The sequence below is a fragment of the Zophobas morio genome, unplaced genomic scaffold, assembly GCF_036711695.1.
Source record: "Zophobas morio isolate AGI-343-1 ecotype UQ-CSIRO unplaced genomic scaffold, CSIRO_AGI_Zmor_V1 ptg000006l, whole genome shotgun sequence".
Classification (NCBI taxonomy): domain Eukaryota; kingdom Metazoa; phylum Arthropoda; class Insecta; order Coleoptera; family Tenebrionidae; genus Zophobas; species Zophobas morio.
This window is the reverse complement of record NW_026972111.1, coordinates 17,280,955-17,302,877: the sequence shown is the minus strand read 5'-3', so window position 1 is coordinate 17,302,877 and position 21,923 is coordinate 17,280,955. Positions and strand designations below refer to the sequence as shown.

Genomic DNA, 21,923 nt, shown 5'->3' with positions numbered 1-21,923 from the left:
GAAATGAGTAGTAAAAATAGTTAAAAGAGAAACTAAAAAACTCAAAAATGGCAAATGTAAATTTTCAATTTACGTAAAATCAGAAACAAATCTGGAATATTAGTTATATTGCACATTTAAAGTGAAAGTTACGTAAAGATATTTTGAACGGATTTAACCCGTTTGTGATAGAATTAAATACATAAAATATATTTGGAGTTAAAGCATACTTAAAATTTGATGGAAGTCAGATGGATAGTTTTAGAGATTATCAGTATCTCGATAATTACTAATCATAAATAAGTTCATGGCTAGTTTAAAACCACGTTATTTAGTAACTTAAAGACTTTTTAGTATTTACAGTAGTGTCTTGGCCATTTTTTCAATGATTTTTTGTTTTTATTTCCTGAGCGTAAGTTAAGGAAGTATTGTAATGGAGTCCATCAAACGAATGGCTACTTTCTTGTTTTCTCGAAATAGGTCCCCTGTTTCCTTCTGTCTACCTCTATACTGACCGTTGTCTTTGTCGATTTTTATTTTATTAGACAAAGAATCTCTGAACCAAAATTTGTCTAATCAGCTCCACCAGTAATGGGATGACGTCATCTCCAAAATCCAAAATTTACAATAGTAAATTTTAATTAAATTTTATAAAATAAGATATTCCTGCACTTGTGGTTTATAAATCCGTGTCTAGTTTTTTTCCTAGTCATCCAGATTTTTGGAAAAAAATCAAAACTGTATAACATTTTGAAATGTAACTTAGAAAGTAAAAAACTGAATGCTCTGAAATCTTGCAAAAGTTTTAAGGTTATAGTAAGCATGGTGAATCATTAATCAGAACGTATCCGTTTATTCCCCCCTTCCAAATAGATAACGTCATCTTAAAATTTTGTCGAATAAATGCCATTTAAAGTGCAAAGTTTATATTTGCAGTTCTTCAGTGCATTCATATTTTTTAGAATTGTTTATAGAGGTGATCCGAAAAAATTAATGAATTTGTCAATGTTCAAGAACGGCTCACTCAATTTTCCTAAAAATTTGGGAATAAAGTACTGTTATTATTAGTACACTCCACCTATCTACATTTATTTGCATATAGGGATTTGCAAAAATTTGAGTACAGCTTTTGTTCCAAAAAACTAAAATAAACCAATAAGTTGTAAAGTATTATTATCTGTACCTACTGCCTCAAGTAATAACTCAACCATCAAAATTTAAGATACGGAGGTAAGTCGTAAGTATATGAATTAGGTATTAAAAGTTGTTAGTTTGAAGACTGATTCGATAATTAGGTCTAGATAGCAAGGAAAAATTTGTGTAGTTATGTGAGCCGGGACGCAATAACTTTCCCTTCATGACTAAATTTATTTCTCAATTAAATTCATTAGACTAATCTTTTAAGAAAATGCCTCAACATTTTTTACGTTCCTTAAAAGCAAACATAAACACAAGTGTCAGGATTGAGCTGTTGCTTCAGTTACACAGCACTACTTATTAATGACAATCCTCTTGCAAGTTTGATGCCTTCAACTCAATTAATTTTTAAACGCGAAGCCATCACCTTCAATGTAGCAGTGCAAACAGGTGTGTGCGTGTAACATCCAACATTTCTAATTTTAATGAATTGACTCACTCTATAAGCTGCGGTAGAGTTTCATTGTTCCTTGGTATAATGTACTCGTCAAGATCTATGAGGAGGACGTGTGAGTACAAGTTCATGGAACGATATAGGCAATCATTGAGGGCTGCGAAAAGACCTTCTGTGCGAATTTCCTTCTGCGACAGCATGTTGAGTTGCCAAGGCAACAGGGTGACTAAGCCTCGATCAACGTAATCTTGCAGAATACACCCGACTTGCGGACCGATCGTGTGGTTGTAGAAGGTGAAATGTTCAACGCCCATGATGCGGTTTAGTTCAATGAATTCCAAAATTTGGAGTGCCTGGAACAAAGCCGTGAAATGTTAGGAAAGGGGCTAGGGTAAACTTGGTATTTGTTGAGCTATGTGGATGTGGTTATGTAGGTCGAGTTAATTGCTCCAAGAGATTATCCTTGATGACTCGTTTGATTGTTACACTCCACTCACCCTGTTGTAGTCGAAATGAAGTGGTTTGATGCATGCACCAAACTTATTCGGGGGTTTCCCCGAATCGTTGTAGTTGTTGATGACACTTAATAAGTTGCTGGGGGAAGATTTGACCTTTGTTACGATAGAGACCAGCGCAGGAACTGTTTGATTCGCCAGCAAGGGGCATAGCACGAAACAAGCGCTGTATTTCAAATTCCAATTTTCACGTATCACCTAAGAAAAGAAAATTTTAAAAGTAATTTTGGACAGTGTATATATTTATAAGGTATTTAAGGCAACATTTGTGCTTTCTTACATTTAACTTGTTTAATTTTGAATGTTATAATGTTATGTCAAAAAACAAGTATTTAAAAAAAAATAATGGTGCATTATTTAATTCTTTCTACAACTGCTCTATGTGCAAAAATTACATAGATAAACTTTTTGTAATTTTTGAGAAATATGAAGCTTTAAAAAATAATATTCTAGGAAAAATTATAAACTCCGTACGACAGTGATAAAAAATCAAAACAACCTAGGTTTTGTGCAGATTTATAATTAAAAAAAGTATAATCTATGGAACATATCATTTCAGAATGTAACCAATATTTTTATTAAGCCGATTATTTTTCTTTTCAGAACATTGAATTACTATTAAGCATATTATAGCACTTTGCTTGGGATTTATTATGAAAATTTTAAAGCGATTGGATTGAAATCCTAAGCATCGATATTTTTTGTCTTCACTGTTGTGGTTTAAAAAAGGTTAGATCGTAGGAAGACATATCACGTAAATACATTGTCTTTTAACCGAAAATTATGACACGAGAATGTTAAAAAGTGGCAGGGCAAATGGTTTATCCAAAAACCTCTGTAACTAACTGTTAGAATGAATTTAATAAAATTTGATCAGTCATAAACATCAGAGCCAAACACCTTTTACCTTACTAAAATTGTTTCAGTTTTTCTACGATTATTTGTAGTAGTTTTTACTTCCTGAGCGTAAGCAAAGGAAGTATTGTAATCGAGTCCGTCGACCGACTCTCTACTTTTACGTTTTCTCCACCTTTCATGATTCCTACAGTACAAAGAAATAGGTCTAAAAAATTTTTTTGATCAGGAACTACAAAACCAAATGCTTTGAAATCTTGGAGATGTTTTAAAGTTATCATAGCCATGGTAAATTTTTGATCAAAATGTATTTGCTCATTCCCCCTAAAAATTTGATGACGGCACCCCAAAATTTTGCTGAAAAAATCTTATTTGAAATGTACAAAGTATGATGAATCTTGTAATTTATCACTGCATTAATATTTTTTAGATTTGCTTATCTATCTTATTATCTTATCGGGGTGTCTGAAAAAAAAATTAATGACTGAATACTTTCAAATCTTGACGTTTTGAAGTAATTGTAAGCATGGTAACCTTTTTAATCAAAATGTATCTAATAATATGTCTCAACCCCAAAAAATTGATTACGTCATCTTAAAATTTTGCCAAATAAATTCTTTTGAAAGTGTGCAAAATATGATCAGACTATATTTGTAATTTATCATTGCATTAATATTTTTTAGATTTGGTTATACAGGGAGACTCAAAAAAATTAATGAATCCGTCAATTTATTATTGATCAAATTAAGAACAAGCCACCCCATTTTCTCGAAAATGTGAGAATACGCTCGTCTTTACAACAATAAAATAATGATAAGGTAAGAATCATAATAATAACATTCAGAATATTTTGTTCAATTGAGGCTTATGAATAATTTTAGTTATCTGTTTTGAGACGATAAAGTCATTCAAATCAAACAATTATCTACGTGACATTCATGCTATGTATACACATTAACATTTTTAATTAGCACAGTTTATATACAGACATCATTTAACAACGATTTTAAATTGATGAAAAATTCTTAGCCTAGAAAATTATTTACTTACAATATTTGCCTTACCCGGCATTTTCATCCAATGAGATTTTTTTCATTTATATTACGTACAGATTTAGGTTTTAATCTAGTGAATAAGCTATATTTAATAAAAATACCAGTGACGACATATATACTTAACAATTTTCATGGTCAGCTTGCGATTTAAAATTGCTAACTGAAACTAATAAACAAATCAAAATTTCTCGGCAAAATATTTGTTAAAAACCAACGGAATAACGTGATCAGTAGTCCTCGTGCAGTCGCAGACTTTAAAAACGAAGTTTTATACTAATTATTATTAAAAAAAGTACAAGTGTAGAGTGTTGACAATGTAAATATTAAATATTACAAAGAGCCGCCGTGGTGGTTATTTTACAGTGACTTTAAATAAATCGATTATCAGTTATAGAGGTTGTTATCTTTTCTGGTAAACTCTAATTAAAGTTTTTCCAGAAAACTTTTCCAATATATACAGTTTTTGATTTAAAAATCATACCATTAATTTATCATCTTCTACGTAACAATATAATAAGAAATAACCTAATGTAAAGTTCGTCTAAAATGATAAGCAAACGCCGTCAATTACTTTATGCGGGATATTTGCCATCCCACACCAACTTGCAATAAAATCATTTCTCAGATGTAGTATTCTATACGAAGCCGGACTTAAAATCTTCAACGAAAACTACATTGATTGAATTCGAAGGAGGGTTAGAAAATTATAACCCCTCATAAAATAATTGACGGCGTTTGCTTATAAGTTTAGACGAACTTTAACATGACTAAACCAACTGTGGAATAGTCGTAAGTTCGGATAAAACCGGTTCTATATTTAGTTTACCTAGTAATCTAACAAATATTAATTAACCGAGATTTTGTGGGATAACTTCAGCAAATGTGGGTACAGTAGAACCCCGATTATCCGGGTGCGCATTAACCGGGCGGTGGAATATCCGTGCCAGTAGATAACCTCGATTATCCGTGGTTCGATTATCCGTGCCGAACACGAAATGCAAGCATGCCGACAACTCAGCTAAAATGTGATTTGTAAAACAAAATATTATGTTACCCACCTATAACAGCGTTGTGGTATAAGCATGAAACTGAAATCATAATAGCTACCACAGCGTTTTTTATTAATGAGCTGACTAATTTAACATTTATTTAGTCTGTTTTAAACTTTGTGGTGTAAAAGCGTGATATATTCACTCAATATCGAACACTTATATAGTAATTATGGATCAGCCAGGTGCAAGTGGTTCTGCTAAACGAAAGCGTACAGTTCTAACCATTGAACAAAAAATTGAGATTATCAAACAAAATGAGTCAGGTAGATATTCGTCGAATATATAATTAAATCTAAATTTTGAAACAAACGTTTTATCTAGGAGAAAATGTGGCAGCTCTAGCTAGACGATTTGGAATAGGGCGTCAAACAGTTCGCGATATTGTCAAGAACAAAACAAATCTACAGGCTTTTTTATTACAAGCCGATAGTACGCAAGTGGTTTCCCAACGAAAAACAATGAAGGCTTCCACGTTTGAAGAACTGGAACAAGCAATGATTAAATGGTTTCTACAAAAACGAGCCGAAGGTACGCCAATTTCGGGACCAATGTGCTTACGTCAAGCTCAACTATTTCACGAAAAACTGAATCCTGGAGAAAATTTTAAGGCTTCAAATGGATGGCTATATCGATTTAAAAAACGACATGGAATAAGAGAGCTATCCATAGAAGGCGAGAAACTGAGTGCAGACGAGGTAGCTCTAACTGAGTTTTGTTATGAGCTTGAAAATATTATCCTGGAACGTGATTTAAAATTGGATCAAGTATATAATGCCGACGAAACAGGTTTATTTTGGAAAACAATGCCCACTAAAACTTTAGCTCACGAATCTGAAAAATGTGCTTCAGGTTTTAAAACCAATAAAGACAGAGTTACCATACTTTGTTGTGCCAATGCAACTGGACGACATAAACTACGACTGACTGTGATTGGAAAGTCAAAAAATCCACGTGCCTTTAAGAACATTAACAGAAATAATCTACCCGTGGATTATTATAATCAAAAATCGTGTTGGATGACACGAGATATTTTCAGAGAATGGTTTTTTAAAAAATTTATCCCTCAAGTCAGAAAATTTCTTGAAGTTAATAAATTGCCACCAAAAGCTCTGTTACTTCTTGACAACGCGACTGTACATATGGACGAGACAGTATTGAAATCGGAAGATGGAAGTATTACTGCAGCGTTCTTTCCTCCATATGTTACATCTATTGGCCAACCAATGGATCAAGGAGTGATCGAGAACATGAAAAGATACTACAGAAAAAAGATAATGATGGACTTATTACAAGAAGACTCTGACCCAATGACGTTTTGGAAAAATCTAAATATTAAGGACGCGATTTATGGCATTGCTGAGGCTTGGAGTTGTGTAAAAGATGTCACAATAAAGCGAGCATTTTTAAAAATTTTAACATTAGAAGATGTACCAGATATGAACGAAACAATAGTAGAGAGTGAAGTTACTACAAATGCCATAGCAAACATTGCCTCCGAAATTTCAACATTGGATGGTGTCGATGCTGAAGTAATTGACAATTGGATTCATTGCGATTTTCAAGAACACGGGACTGAAACTTTTACTGAAGAAGAAATAATTGCACAATTTGAAAAAAACAAAGAAGAGTCAGGTGAAGATCACGAAAAAAACAAAGAAGAGTCAGATGAAAATGATGATATCTTCGAAGAACACACTTCCAATAAGATTACAAATCGACAAGCACTGGAAGCTTGTAATACTTTGATTGATTATTTTGAAAAGCAAGATATTGATGACTTTACCATTTTAAACTTACAAAAAATGAAGTCGTTCATTAGACAGAAACAATTAAAAACTAAAAAACAAACCAAATTGACAGCTTTTTTTGTAAAACATGTTTAATTTAACCGTACATATGTATTTCCCTAAATAAATAAATAATTTTGATTAACCGTTCGTTTCAATTATCCGGCAAACATCTGGTCCCGGTCGGCCCGGATAATCGAGGTTGCACTGTATATCCTGTTGTGATAGATAAGAAATTTTGTAGGTTATTTCCCTTACATCTTGCATGTTTTAAAGCGCTGACTTTTTCTTTGTTATTATTATTATTTTACTCCCACCACTGACCCGGAAGTGACGAGATTCGGTCAATACTTCCATCATTAATCCATTGCGGTTATAAGACAAAGTGACGATAAGCATGTTGAGATTATTAATAATAATATGTATTAGCATTTTTGCAGGGTTTGAGTGAAAGGGGCAAAAAACTGACTTCAGGTTTACAACTGATAAAATTTGGCAAATTCAAATGTTAGTGATTGATTGCAAAGGTAAAATTTTATTTTTTGTATTTTACAATAAGGAAAGGTCCATGGGAGCTGTAAAAGGTCTAACTCAACCCTGCAACTTTTTAATTTCTGACCGTAATCTGTGGAAGTGACTTGTATACTTTAAGAGAGTATTATGTTGTCAATTTATCTCCACCAACAATTTGATGACGTCATCTCAAAACTTTCCAAAGTTAATCTAAAGGCTTATTAATCCGCTTTTATTTTTTACCTTAAATGTCTAAAAAAAAAAAACAATATTATAAGTAGGTACAGGAAAAATATAAAATTTGCCTTAGAAAATACAAGCTCAACTGTCAAATCTGTTTATACGCTTTAAAAATTTTGCTTGATAAATAAATTTCATCTAAAATGTTCAGAATAATATGCGTCTATGCTTGTAGTTAATCAAAGCACCCATATTTAGAAATCTACATGTGCAGATTGTTGGAAAAACTTGAAAATTACGCAATAAAATTTTCATTGTACATTAAAATCTGCCGAATCAATTGTTTTGAAATTTAGCACATGATTTAAGGCACTCATCACCTGAATGATAAATCCATCCATCCCTATCAAAATTTTGAGTCCCCAAAGTTTGTGAATCCCTCAAATTTTTATAAAATAATACTATATCATTGTTTCACATGTCGTTCATTAAATTGTGAGATGATTTACATCACTTCACGTTAAAAGTTAATAGCGCATTCATAAAGTCGCTGGCACCTATAATTTTTTAAAACCGGGTGGGTTCAAAAAAACATATTCTCCAGGTATTTAATTGTGTTTAAAAACATTTTTGGAAACCAAAAACTAACAAACAGATTACAGATCATTGTTCGACAGTGCACGTTTGAAGTAGATTCTTGTGCTGAGATCACCCACGGTGTAGTTTTAATAAAATCTTAATCCTTAATTATGAAAAAAATTGCATATATTTTTAATATTTCTTGCAATCGTGTTACGTTAATGTAGTTGAACTGTATCGAGACTACCGAGAGTGACGTGTTTTAATAATAAGCACATACATGTATTTTATTCAGATTGTACTTACCTTTATTTTTGCTTGAACTGTGCGTGAAGTAAAAGAAGTAGCATTATTATCGTTAGCTCTGTACCACAAACGGCACCATACTCGTTCCGGTCCTCTTGTTTTCGTTGCTCCTATCACACGCACTGACCTTTGTCCTTTGCGATTGTCAAAAAAGGCCGAAAATACGAAAAATTTGTATCTGAAAATTAAAAATGTCATCTGTTAAAAGTGATATCAGAAACATTTCAACTTTTTTTTACAAGATTAAGCAATAACTGAAAATATAACAAAGAATATGTAGAAGAAGGGCTGTCACATATACAGAGGTGAGTCAATAAGCGCACGGCCTCGATATCTCATTAATTTATTATTACACAGAGAAACAAATTACAAACCAAAATTGTGTAGTTCTTGGGGTGGCATGCGCCAACATTATTTTCAAGTAAACACAATCTGTTTTTGAGAGATAACTTACAACTTGTTTTTTTCTAAAGAAGAACACCTTATATATTTTGTGTTATATTTTTTGTTGAGGTTATTCCAGTTTTCATAACATTATTTATCAATGCAAAGGTTTACAAAAAAATGCAGCATAGGGTTATTTTTAACATGTGTATTGCAATATTTGATGGAGAGATAAACAGAGGTTGTCAACTAAATGGGATCTTATCTTAATAAACGTATTTGTAAAAAAAATCAGCGGGTCTCTTAAAAAAGTGAAAAATTGCAAGAACTATCAATTTCAGGTGTAGCACAAATTTTACAAAAGAAAAACAATAATAACAGAGTAAGATGCAGTAATAAAATTTAGGGTGCTCTGTTTCAAAATATTGAAATAGTGGCATTTGAAAATTATAATAATATAGAATTATTTATGAACACTTGTATATTAAGATTCAATGTCATTGATACCACAACAAAGTGCGTACCTTTGTTTATCTAATTGCAAAATATTGTAATATAGAATTTAAAAAGAACCCTACTACGTTTTCTTGCAGTGCTAAAATTTCAAATACAAATTATGATTATAAAGAGATATAAGAGGCTAATCAAAATAACCAAAAAAAAATAGGCTGTTCTCTTTAAAAAATCTAAGTTGTGTGCTACGCTTCTAAAACAAAACACTCCAAAAAGTTGAAAATAGTATTAATTATTATGGTTCTCAAAGAACCGTTCAACCTTATTAGTGTTTGAGTTTGTTGACGTCCCGATAGTAAACTAAGAAAGAAATGTAATGGTCCATCCGGCGAATGGACCATTTACAGGACGTTTCATGACCCTTAGAGTATGAAAAAAGAGGTCTCTCGTTTCCGTCTGCCTGTGTCGCTTTTTAATTGTCGAATCGATTGTTGAAAAATTTTATATATACTACAGGGATATACAGGGTGCCGCATCCAAGTCTGGATATAGGGAATTAACATGTGAATTGGTTTTTACTTTATAATATCTCCCGAGATCACTTTAAAGCTATTATTGAGTGATGCCTTTGTAGAGGTCGAAGAGGGCTATCGGCCAGTATTTTTTTCAAATCGTTGCATCGCGCTCATTCACTGTAAAAAGGTTTTAAAAATCGTATTTTGAAATTCGCGCCCGATCCGATTTGTCACGAAATGTTCCGTCGCACCGTCGATGTTCGGCGATCGCGTCTTTGGAATATCCATGCAAAATTCAAATGTCAAAGTGAAATTAGAAATTATTCTCAGAAATCAACGAACAACTCAAACTGAATTATTTTATCCAGTGTGATGATTATTGTAGGTAAGTTTAAACGGAATAAATGAACAAACTGTACAAAAGATTTTATTAGGTTATGCTATGTTCTACTGCGATTAGATGAAAAAGTGAGGGCCTGCTTGTTCTTCAACGGTTAATTTAATTAGTAGGTAATTTGGGAAAATTTCACACTTTTTTTCGAATCACTAAAGATTGGAAGTCAATTGGGTTTACATTCGTTAAGCAGGGCTGGAATTTTTGCCACCTGGAAGCATGTTCGTTACAAGAAATTTTTGAGAGAGAAATGTAGAACATTGACTCATCAACATTTTAAAGTATTTTTCTCTATTACGAATGTGTTTTGGGATTCAGAAACTTTTGTGTTACTGTTTTATTTGTTTATTGTGTTAACAACAACAAAAATAAAAATAATATTTCACAAAACAAAGTTACATTTATTTTCAAAGATGATAAAAAGTAAATAAAATCAGGTGGGCACAACATTTTCTAGGGATCTTAAAGAGATGGGATGGAAGAGTTTCAAAAAGCATCATGACAAAAAATTGAAGCCTGAGGACTACTTCTCACGTAGGGAGTTTTACGAAGGAATGCTTAAGAGAATCCAGGCTGATGGAGAGTTTTTGAGGAACATTTGTTTTACTGACGAATGTTCATTTGGTCTTAACGGAAGTTATAATCGTCAGAACGATCAAATTTGAGCATAACACAATCCTCACGTGGTCCATGACTATCGTTATTAATGGCGTGCAACTGTCAGTGTCTGACTGGGGCTTGTAGGACATCATGTCATTGCACCTCTTTTAATCGAATCTATTGAAATTGAATGCTCAGAAGTAGGACAATATGCTAGCTCAGCAAATACTTCCTGGGACTCGAAGGGTGCGGCATCTGCAGCAGGTCTTTTACATCCAGGACCAAATCACCAGCCATATAGCTCGCATAAATGTTGTTTATTTGAACCAGTATTTTCCCGCAATGTTGGAATGGAAAGTTTGCACGCATTGGTCTGTGCATTCGCGGGATCTAAATACCTGGGAATTTTTTCTTTTGAGATTTCTTCACAACCATCTGTATTCAAACAATACCAGCTATACAAACAGAGACGCGCTGAAACAAGCAGTCCAACAAATATTGTCTTCAGATTGCAACGCAAATGCTGATCAACACGCGTAGAAGTTTTGAAGATCGGCTTACTTACTGTACAGCTGCTGAGAGCAGTCTTTTTGAGCAATTCTTGAAAATAGTGCAATACTTCTCCAGATTCGTACAATATTTCATTACTTCATTCATCAACAATTGTTAAGTTTTGTTATTTGTAGTTATCTAAATGGTTCATTAAAAGGCTCTCTTCAAAAGTGCCACCTGTTTTGATGGTAAATTTTATCATCACACAATAAGAAAAGCGGGCCCTCGCTTTTTCATCTAATCGCAGCAGAACATGGCATTTTAATGAGATTTTAGTAATAAAGACTCGACCAGCACCAGCAACATAACCTAATAAAATATTCTGTGCAGCTTGTGCATGTATTCCGTTTAAATTGACCTACAATAATCGACATATTGGATAAAATAATTCAATTTGAGTCGTTCAGTGATTACTGAGTGAGGCAGCGCGAGTACATCCCTAGCTTGAGGGCTCCCAGGACATGTTACAATCCTGCCGATGGGGTTTTGAGGAGGACCAGCTGCTCGAAGTCTTCATGTCGGGCTTTTTGGATACGGTCTGAGTGTAGTTCGAGATGGCTCGTTTGACGGGGTCGCGCACTATGACGAATGAATTGATCAATTTGTGCATTTATTCCGCTTAATTTGTCCTACAATAATCATCACACTGGATAAAATAATTCAGTTTGAGTTGTTCGTTGATTTCTGAGAATAATTTCTAATTTCACTTTGACATTTGAATTTTGCATGGATATTCCAAAGACGCGATCGCCGAACTTCGACGGTGCGACGGAACATTTCGTGACAAATCGGATCGGGCGCGAATTTCAAAATACGATTTTTAAAACCTTTTTACAGTGAATGAGCGCGATGCAACGATTTGAAAAAAATACTGGCCGATAGCCCTCTTCGACCTCCACAAATGCATCACTCAATAATAGCTTTTATTCTATTTTAGAACCATAATCTTATTTATAAGCACCCAAATGCGGGCTTAAATTGGCCTTTTTAGCACAAATCTGTCAAAAATTCCTAAGCAACAATTGATTGTTCATTTACACTAATCAATTAATTATTCAAACAGGCTTCGATATTCAACGTTTTTCTTAAGTTGGAAAAATAATATTTTATCAAATCATTACCTGACCGACTTCAAATTCTTCTAAACTTTCGTTTGAATAAAGTTTTTCCGCTTCTTTAATTTACATTTTGAAAAACGAATTATCAAATAATCAACGTGGTATCCATAACAACATCAAAATAATAGCCAGCTATGTATTAAAATTCGCATCGGCACAATTCACACAGTCTTGCCGAAAATATTCAATATTTCGTTAAAAATAGTTTAGAAACTAAAATAGAATAAAACGTTGTATGTACCACGTGCATAATTGTCGATTGTGGCACTCGGGAAATTAAAAGCCCTCCTTCGTCGGGCTTTAAACATTCCCTCGTGCCACAATCTCCTTGATTATGCCCTTAATACATAAATAACTATAAAGTGATCTGGGGAGATATCATAAAATAAAAACCAATTCCCATGTTAATTCCCTATATCCAGACTTGGATGCGGCACCCTGTATAGGAATATCGTGTAAATGGTGTCAAATGATAACCAAAAATTTTCTTATTCCTATAGTAAATGCTTTTTAAGTTTTATAAAATAACATACTCCTACACGTGTGATTTATGACTTCGTCTTGATTTTTTACCCCATAGACATCTAGATTTAAAAAAAATCAAAATAATATTTTATATAATTGAAATTTGAAATTGCAAAACTGAACGTTCTGAAATCTTGCAAACGTTTTTAGGTCATCGTAAGTAGTGTAAATCGTTAACTAAAATTTATTGGTTGTGAGGTGACGTCATCGAGTTTTAGGGAGGCGAGATAATTCTGAAAAATTTATGACGTTTTTCAAATTTTGTCAAATAAATCTTATCTAAAATGCTCAAAATATTATGAGTTTAAACTTTTGCTCTGCATAAGATTGCACATTATATACAACACTGAATAGGTTTTACCATTCCTTTAGGTAGAAGGGCTGTCAGCTCCAGCCTCTAAAACTTATTTTGTTAATTTTTAGACCTATTTGTATTCATTCACTACCAGTACCTGTTCCGTATCGGATCCTTTTATTAGGCAGCAGGAATTACTGCTTATTCAATGTCTGTTAGTAAAGTTATTAATTGTAAAAAAGGCGGTTTATTAAAATTGAACTTCACACGGTTAAAACAAATGCATTTATATTTTTTGTAAGTGCAGGGTAATAAAAAATTAATGAACCAGACGGATTTATTTTATTTATCAAATCAAGAATAGTTCACAGGATTTTACAGAAAATTTGGGAATATATGTAATATTCCACTGTGTTTAATGTATTACACTACACCCATCCAAATATGCGTAAGAAGTTTCTTTACCTTTATTTTCACAGTACACACATATCTCTATTTTAACTTGTAGGGGTTATCATAAAAAAAATCACAAAATCAAATTTTATATTTTTTCGAAAAAGCTGGATATGATATATTACACTTAGTCCAAGGACGTGGGACGTTCTGCCTAACTAACCATAGACCAATTTTGTTTATAATATTTAATTAGATTAATAAGATATCGAGGAACGAACGTTTAGTGAGTCGCCTGTACACCCTGTACATATGCATATACATATCCTAAAATATGATACTGAAGTATTAAATCTGCTCAGAGCCCGACGTCAGGGCATACAAAACAAGCAATTACGTACAGCCACATCTTTGAGAGGCCCGGACACCTCAACTTTAAAAGGCTGGATTGAAAGTTAAGACTGTAGAGCGGGTCCTAATTGATGTTCTGCCTCAAGTACTTGCAGACACATAATTAAAAAGAAAGATTTTGAGAAGATTTTAAAGCAATTTAGTCAAGACGTGCGCATATGAAAATTTAACTTTTTTACATTTGCTTACTTGATTTCATTCAAATTCTGGTCATATGGTAATGAAATCTTATTTGAGCACAATTGTTTTCATTAATAAATAATAATAAATTTAGTATTTATTCTGTCCTATTAGTATTACTTTTACAATTTTATAATATTACATATACCGCAATGTATTATAACCCTTAGTAATCGCTAATCGGTTAAATTCAAGTAAGTAATAACAGCAGTAATAAGAATAACTGAATAATGTAGCTTACCTAGCGCCGTTTACGTTTTGCCAAGAACCATTTGTCGGGGTTATATGAAATGGATATGGTGGCAGCTGGGTTTCTGTGAGCATTTTGGAAGACTGAGGACCCGGTTCTTCATCAGCTACTGGAATAGCTGCAGGACGACCTAACAATAATGCTCCAACTGTGTCGTCCATGTTGGATACAGCACCCACACGGATTGATATGTAGTCGTCACTCTGTAAGTATTGTTAAGACAACCATATACAACTAACGTAACATGCTATTATTATTATTATTATTTAGTATGTTCAACAGAGTTGACCTCCAATTACAGAACATACATCACAGATTTTAATAAAATCTATTTCACGAACTTTCTCCTTTATAACAAAAAGTGTATTTAGGATAAACCCGAATAGTGAAGACTCCTCACCACATTGACAGTGGTTTGAAATAAGTCAAGGTGTAGATTCACATAATTACCCAGCCTACACATAATTTGTAATAACGAGTATTTTAATACATTTATTTTGTATGCGGCGTGTGATTATATAATAATGATCTTTGCCTCGAACTGTAAGATCTTTAGGTTTATATGAAAATTGACCTGTGCAAGAAAACTGGGACAATCCAAAGTTGACTTTGGTAATTTTTGTACGAATAGAAGCTTCGCTATTTTACTTCTTTGAGTAAGAGTTTGAACAGCAAACCTCTCTAAAAGTCTGATCTGAGAGTATCCTAGGTAGAATCCATCAGCTCTGAAACACAGATATTTCAGGACTCTTCTGACCTTTCCAAACTGTCTATATGACTCTTGTAATGTGAAAACCATACAAAGGTTTTGGCGTTGCGTATTACATACTTATCCATAAACCTTAAGTGAGCTTTTTAGCGTCCTCTGAACATGTTCTACAAATGATAGTTTTTTATCAAATACCAGACCGAAATCGGTAACTACTTCGGGTCTACTCAGTAGGAAATCATTTATTGTGTAATTCCACAATATTGCATCAAATTTAAGTCCGAAAGACATGACAACGCATTTATTTTTATTAACAGGAAGCTTATTCATGCGACACTATTTTATAACAAAATCAAGGTTATTTTGAAGAGTTTCGCAATCCTTCTGATTGCGGATCACAGTGAAAATCTTGATGTCATCCGCGTATAGTAAACATGATACGTTCAGCTCCGTCACGAGATCATTAATAAATAAGTTGAATCGCAATGGTCCTAGAATTGATCCCTGGGGTACCCTTGATGTCCCCGTGTATTTCTTAGAAGAATAACCATGGACGAAAACATATTGTTTGCGATTACACAAGTAAGAAGACAAAAATTCGACAACTCTTGGAGTACAACAGTTCCATATTACTAAGTATAGTTAAAAGAATACTATGATCTAATTTATCAAATGCCTTTGATAAATCAAGGTAAATAACATCAGTCTGAGAACCGAAGTCTTTTGAACTGGAGATAAATTCAGTAAGGGCACACAAATTAGTCGTTGACCACCTACCGGAATCAAAAACCATGTTGCATTTCTGTCAATGAGTTTTTTACTTGAAAAAAAATTTCATTGTAAATAACAGATTCAAAGACTTTTGAAAAGATGTTTATTAAAGCTATTGTTCTTCATGTTCTTCAATACATTCTAGAAAGTAAGAAAGTTATCTTAAAAAGCGTTGATAAACCGGGTGATCATTTAGATCTGAAGTCATGTTACTAAGTTAGATTTGCCACTTTAATTTGTCACGAAACTAAAAACAAAAATTTGATAATCAATATACTTAAGATAAATTTTTGTTATTTTTTCTAATTATCATTTACTTAGTGTCCTCCTTAAATCGTGATCGTAACACATGACTGATATCTAAGCGCATAGCTGATAAACACCTTAGTGATAAAACAGAAGCTGTTCAATCGTTATAGGGCATAAGCTTTTTATTTTCCGAGCATAAACTAGGGAATTATTGTAATTGGACAGATGGCTAGTTTCATGGTATATAGATGTTTCCCACCTCCTAGAATATGTCTCCTATTTCTGTCTGTTGGCGATTTTATTAGAGAACTCATTTTGGAAAGTATTGAACGGATACCATAAAACTTTAAACGTATTTTAGAATGTAGACAGTAAAATTGTGAACCAAAATTTGTTCATTCATTTTTACTAAAAACTGAGTGACGTCATTTCAAAATTTGGCTGAGTAAATACTAATTAAAATGAACAAAATAATGTACTTTTATACCTGTGATATATTAACTAGTAGATCTTGCATGCAGATTTTTGAAAAAAAAAAATCAAAAGAATAAAACCGATTGCTCCGTAATTTTAAAATACAAAAATTGGTCGAAAGTTGTTTCGACAGAACTTCCCTCGTACCTACAGTACAATGAAACATATCCAGGATTTTCGAGTTGAGTTTTTTCTTTACATAATTTTGCAATGACGTCATCAACATTTTTGCAAGGACAGGTATATTATCTTGGACTGGTGCAGAATAATACTAAAAATAACAGTATTGTATTCCCAAAATTTTCTGCGAAAATGGAATTCCTGCTTTAATCAATAAATTAAATTGACTCGTTCAATATTAATGCAATGATAATTCACAAGTAAAAATATATACATATTTTGCACATTTTGGATAGAATTTATTCGGCAAAATTTTGAGATGATGTCATTAATTTTTTGGGGTTGATAAACAGATACATTTTGACTAAAAAGTAACCATGCTTACAATAACTTCAAAACTTTTGCAAGATTTCAAAGTATTCAGTTTTGCAATTCTTGATTTAATCAATAAAATAAATAGAGTCAGTCATAAATTTTTTGAGACCCCCCCCCATATAAGCAATTCCAAAAAAATATTAATGGAATGATAAATCACAAGTATAGACTCATCATATTTTGATTAAAAATGTATTATGCTTATCATAACTTTAAACCATCCGTAAGATTTTAAAACATTCGGTTGTGTATATTCAAAATTAAATTGCAAAATGTTGTTTTGTAGGTTTGATTTTTTTCGAAAAATCTGGACGTTTCGGGTCAAAAATTCAACACGGAGTCATAAACTACATGTGCAGGACTACGTTATTTTATACTCCCTCCGTCCGAAAATATCGTATACATTCTAAATTTATTTTTGTCCGAAATTATGGTATACATTTGTAACTTTATTTAATAATACTATTATAACGACAATACATTTCAATTATATGCAATGGGAGCTTCTGTACAACATACCAATCTCGTTGGTAACCTTCCCTCACGACGAAGATTGGATTTATTAAGATGAGGAATTTTATACTTAAAATTTAATAAATAAATAAAATAAATAAATTAGATTATTATAATATATTATTATTATTAATTATAATAAATAATTTATTTAAGTTAATTATGCTTTCTAAAATCTCTTATTTTTTAAATTCAGCGGGTGTTGATTTATTTTTTTGTAATTGTAGTAATTTTCTTGGTCACTTTTTTAACAGAAACGAACGTAGATCTCAGTTCACTATTTATATGATGTTCCATTAGTACACAAGTTGCAAACAAAATTACTTGATTATAATTTGCTGGTTATAACTTGTTTATTATAATAATTTTTAAATATTGTTGAATTGCTGAAATTATTTTAGTTTTTTATTATAAAATGTATAATTATATTTCTTATAGATAATAAAATCCTTGATAGTCTTTTTTTCTCCTGTAGCTTTTTTTTTTAGTTTAAAGCTATTTAGACAGAATATACCTCGTTCTTGAAGCACAATCAATTCTGAATGAACACATATACCTATTTTTAATACAATAGGGATTATTATTTAGTACACTCTTTCATCATATTATTTTTTATTATTATTTCTTAATTCTTGTATTGATATTCTTAATTTAATCTGTCATCTAAATGGAAAATTCTGTTGGGTAATAAAGATATTATTATTATTATGAAACCTAGAAAAAATATTATATATGTTTGTTACAAAAAAGTAGGTGCATAAGATGCGTGATAATTACAAATCTTCAATAGCTTACAAGAAAAGTTATATTAAGAGGACGGATGATCATTTCAAATATGACAGTGACTAAAGAGAGAGACGGAACATGTTTTAATAAAGATGGAGTACAGTAGAAAGCGGGTAAATTGTAGCAGGGGCGTATCGAGAGCGTCTTAAACATAAATAGTGATGGAAATCTGATCAACTTCACCACACCTAATGTTTACAACAAAAAAAAATCGACAAAAGCACTTATTGAAAACCAGTGTGCATAAAAGTTGAACAAAAAACTCTACTAACTATCTACTTGCCATAACAAAACACAGCACACTGAATCAATTTGAAACGCCACGGATTTTCCACTCTCCTGCGGGACCGTTTGAATTGATGGGTCACTTTCTCAGCACAGCAAAGATATAGGACATTTTTCGTACTCTTAATACAACGTCCTTGATAGCTTGTTTTTAAACTGACAGTTCAGAATTTGAAATTGGTTGAAACTAAATATTTTACATCGGTAGAAAAATTTATAATTTACTTGAGGGGATACCAAAATCCCAAATAGTTCGTATTTTTGAAAATTCAAAAATTTTCGCGAAGTTTGTTTATCAGACTACGGCTGAGTGCGAGCATGTGTAAACTTACCGAAAAGTGGAAGGTCTACAATTTTTAGTAAGGTCAGGTCAGTGAGAAAACTGGGACGTGAGTACGGCACTATATCAAGAGAATTGAAGAGAAACGGTCAAAAATACCGGAACAGAAAGAAATGTCCTAAATATGTGTTATTTCTACTAGAAGGATATGTAGACCTTATGTTGGACGATATCCAAAAGTGTTTAATGAAATTAGATAATTGTATTCAAGAGCATCATGTTGGACACCACATAACGTTTTGATCAGATTTAGCATCATATCATTACGTAATAGAGATCCAAAACTGTCTTAATGATCATCACATATCTTTTGACCCTAAAAAGCCACATTTCCCCTAATTTACCTCAGACCCGCCCAGTTGAAGACTTTTAGGCACTTTTATCTCGAAAAGTGTCCAATGAAGGATGGGAGGCTGAAAATGAAAAGTAGTTACGGCGAAGAGTTTATCAGACAGATCGATGTCGAGGCCAAACTCAATGCGAGATATGCGAAGAAAGTTGCATCTTGTTGAGGAGCGTGGGCCACTTTATTTGATATGAGCTATAAGTTTAGTGATTTATAAGTGTACTATTTGGATTATAGAATAGAAATTTAATATATGTAATTATATTTGTATACAAAATTTTATTAAAGAAGACTTTTGAGACATACAGTAAAATCACCAACAGACATGGAACGGTCAGCCTACTCTTTTTTTCATACTCCACCGGTTACGAAACGTGTCTCGTTTTAAAATTTTTCATGGTAACGTAATTTTTTGTTTTGACAGATGGTTGTGACATCGAAATTTGCGCCATGGATTTTAGACTTAGCGAAGATAGTAGACAGCGTATACAAACTGCAATAGAAGTAGTCACAGCAACATTTAATATTGGTTACATTCCTTTCATAATTTACCTTGGATGGAAACTGGGTCCAGATAGTGGTTGCCGAAGTTTCCGCCTAACACACCTACTTTTTAATTACTAACGGAATTTGCTTTACTTGCTTTCAACGGTTTAAATTAATTAGAAAAAGAGTCTGGGAATTTTGGAGGTACGTATGTACACTGTAACTTGCATTATGTTCGAGGAACAAAGAGGAAACTTAATATTAGTTGTCGACCCAATTTACTTGTTATGTTATTTTGTAAGCAAGCATGTTGAAGGAAGCACATCGCTACAAAATTCTGTAACTCGTGTCTGGAAGTTTGTATCTAACTAATTTAACTTAAGCGAACAATCAAGTCTAGAGATACTAAAAAAAATATAACGAAGGGTCGTTCTATGAATTATCGGAAAGTGTTCCGATGCGAAGAATCTTCTATAAAATTTTGGAAAGTTTTAATAATAAATATTAAAGTAAGTTGGTAATTAAAATTTTTAAGCCGCTAAATGGGAGTGACTTAAATGTAGCTTGTCTTCAATTTACAGGTCATTTATGTGCAATTTTGTATTTGAAACAACTTGCATTTACTCTAAGTGAACTGAAAAAAGACAATCTTAAACATTTTTGCTATAATTTCCCTTATTTGTAACTATTTAATATTCTTATTTATAGAGTTTGGTTTTACTGAAAATATAGATTCTTGTAGTGATAGGTGAGAAAAGAACGTACCTATATATCTTGTAAAATCCATAAATACAGAGGTTAGAAAACGGCCACATATATATTATTATATAGACTTTTGTTATTTTGACTGGAAATTGACCAAACTTATTCATGAAATTTTCACGGGTGTGCATCCACTTCAAATCGGCTGTTTCAGGTGGGTTTTACGGGAATAAAATTTATCAACAGATTTTTCAAAAAAATGTTTATTGATTTGTTAACTCTTTGCAATTATTGTTGTTCAATCAGAAGTCAATTAGAAAATCATATCAGAGAAAGTTAGCAACACTAATAACGTATTTAGAATTCAGAATCCAGAATAGACTATTTCGTCTAAAAAAATGCAACTTTAGTGTGTAACCTTTAAATGAAACATACTGTATACATGATTTTAAATTGTGGTTTTAAATAGGTTCTTCTTCGACAGCTTTAAAAAATTTTTTCAATGACCCACTGTATGCGTAACTTTCGGCTTCTGGCTGTCAAACCGTTGGGTCACTACTCACTAAAAATATATAGATATTTGGAAACATTTTAAATAAATGACAAAGAATAATTTCGGAAATTATGTATAAAAGTTTGTATGAAAAAATTGTCTTCATTTTCATTCATGGCCGTGCAAATTTCTTGTGTTATTTTCATTTACAACCTACAAAAACTGTTATTTTCAAACAAGAATGGGAAGCAAGCTTTACGGCAATCCGTTATCACTATATAAATCAGACAACACAATGAACATCAGTATACTGCAGTTTCAACCTCCTTAGGTCTCATCAGTACAGCATATTGCCGTAAAGCTAAAGGATGACGGGAAGTGCAAACAGGTGTAATTGAGGGTCCAGCGGGGCTCTTGTCCGGGAAGTAGCTGTTTCCACCCACTGGTTGGTCCAAGTATTTGTTACGTACGCAATGTTTGCGACAAAAATACAAAATGGAACTCATCAGTCATTACCGATACCTTTTACAACTCACTAAGTAGTAAAATAAGTATATAACAGCTACAAGAAGTTTATCTAGGACTTGCAAACACGGATTAGTAAAAAAACATGCTAATTTATGAAACGAAAATCTCGTAAGCTAATAATTTTTGTAAATATAGAAACTTATTATTGTTTTTTTTTTTTTAACTAATACACAGCACACTTGTTAGATTACCGTGGTAAACAGAGTTAACGCATATTTTCTGTGGACAACTTTTTTTTTCACAATTATGTCTAATATGTAAATG

The 21,923-nt window shown here is 32.4% G+C and overlaps 1 protein-coding gene across 7 annotated transcripts in view; it reads right to left on the bottom strand.

Annotated features, from left to right (window-relative positions):
- Positions 1–21,923, bottom strand: part of LOC135123736 (uncharacterized) — a 107,977-nt gene that overhangs the window by 9,089 nt on the left and 76,965 nt on the right. For all 7 annotated transcript variants that reach the window (XM_064048595.1, XM_064048596.1, XM_064048599.1 and 4 more), the window contains 4 exons: positions 14,474–14,685; positions 8,413–8,590; positions 2,068–2,283; positions 1,616–1,923 (listed from right to left, as the gene is read on the bottom strand). In XM_064048595.1, the coding sequence (XP_063904665.1) occupies positions 1,616–1,923; positions 2,068–2,283; positions 8,413–8,590; positions 14,474–14,685 (914 nt within the window). The remainder of the gene's footprint in view (positions 1–1,615; positions 1,924–2,067; positions 2,284–8,412; positions 8,591–14,473; positions 14,686–21,923) is intronic.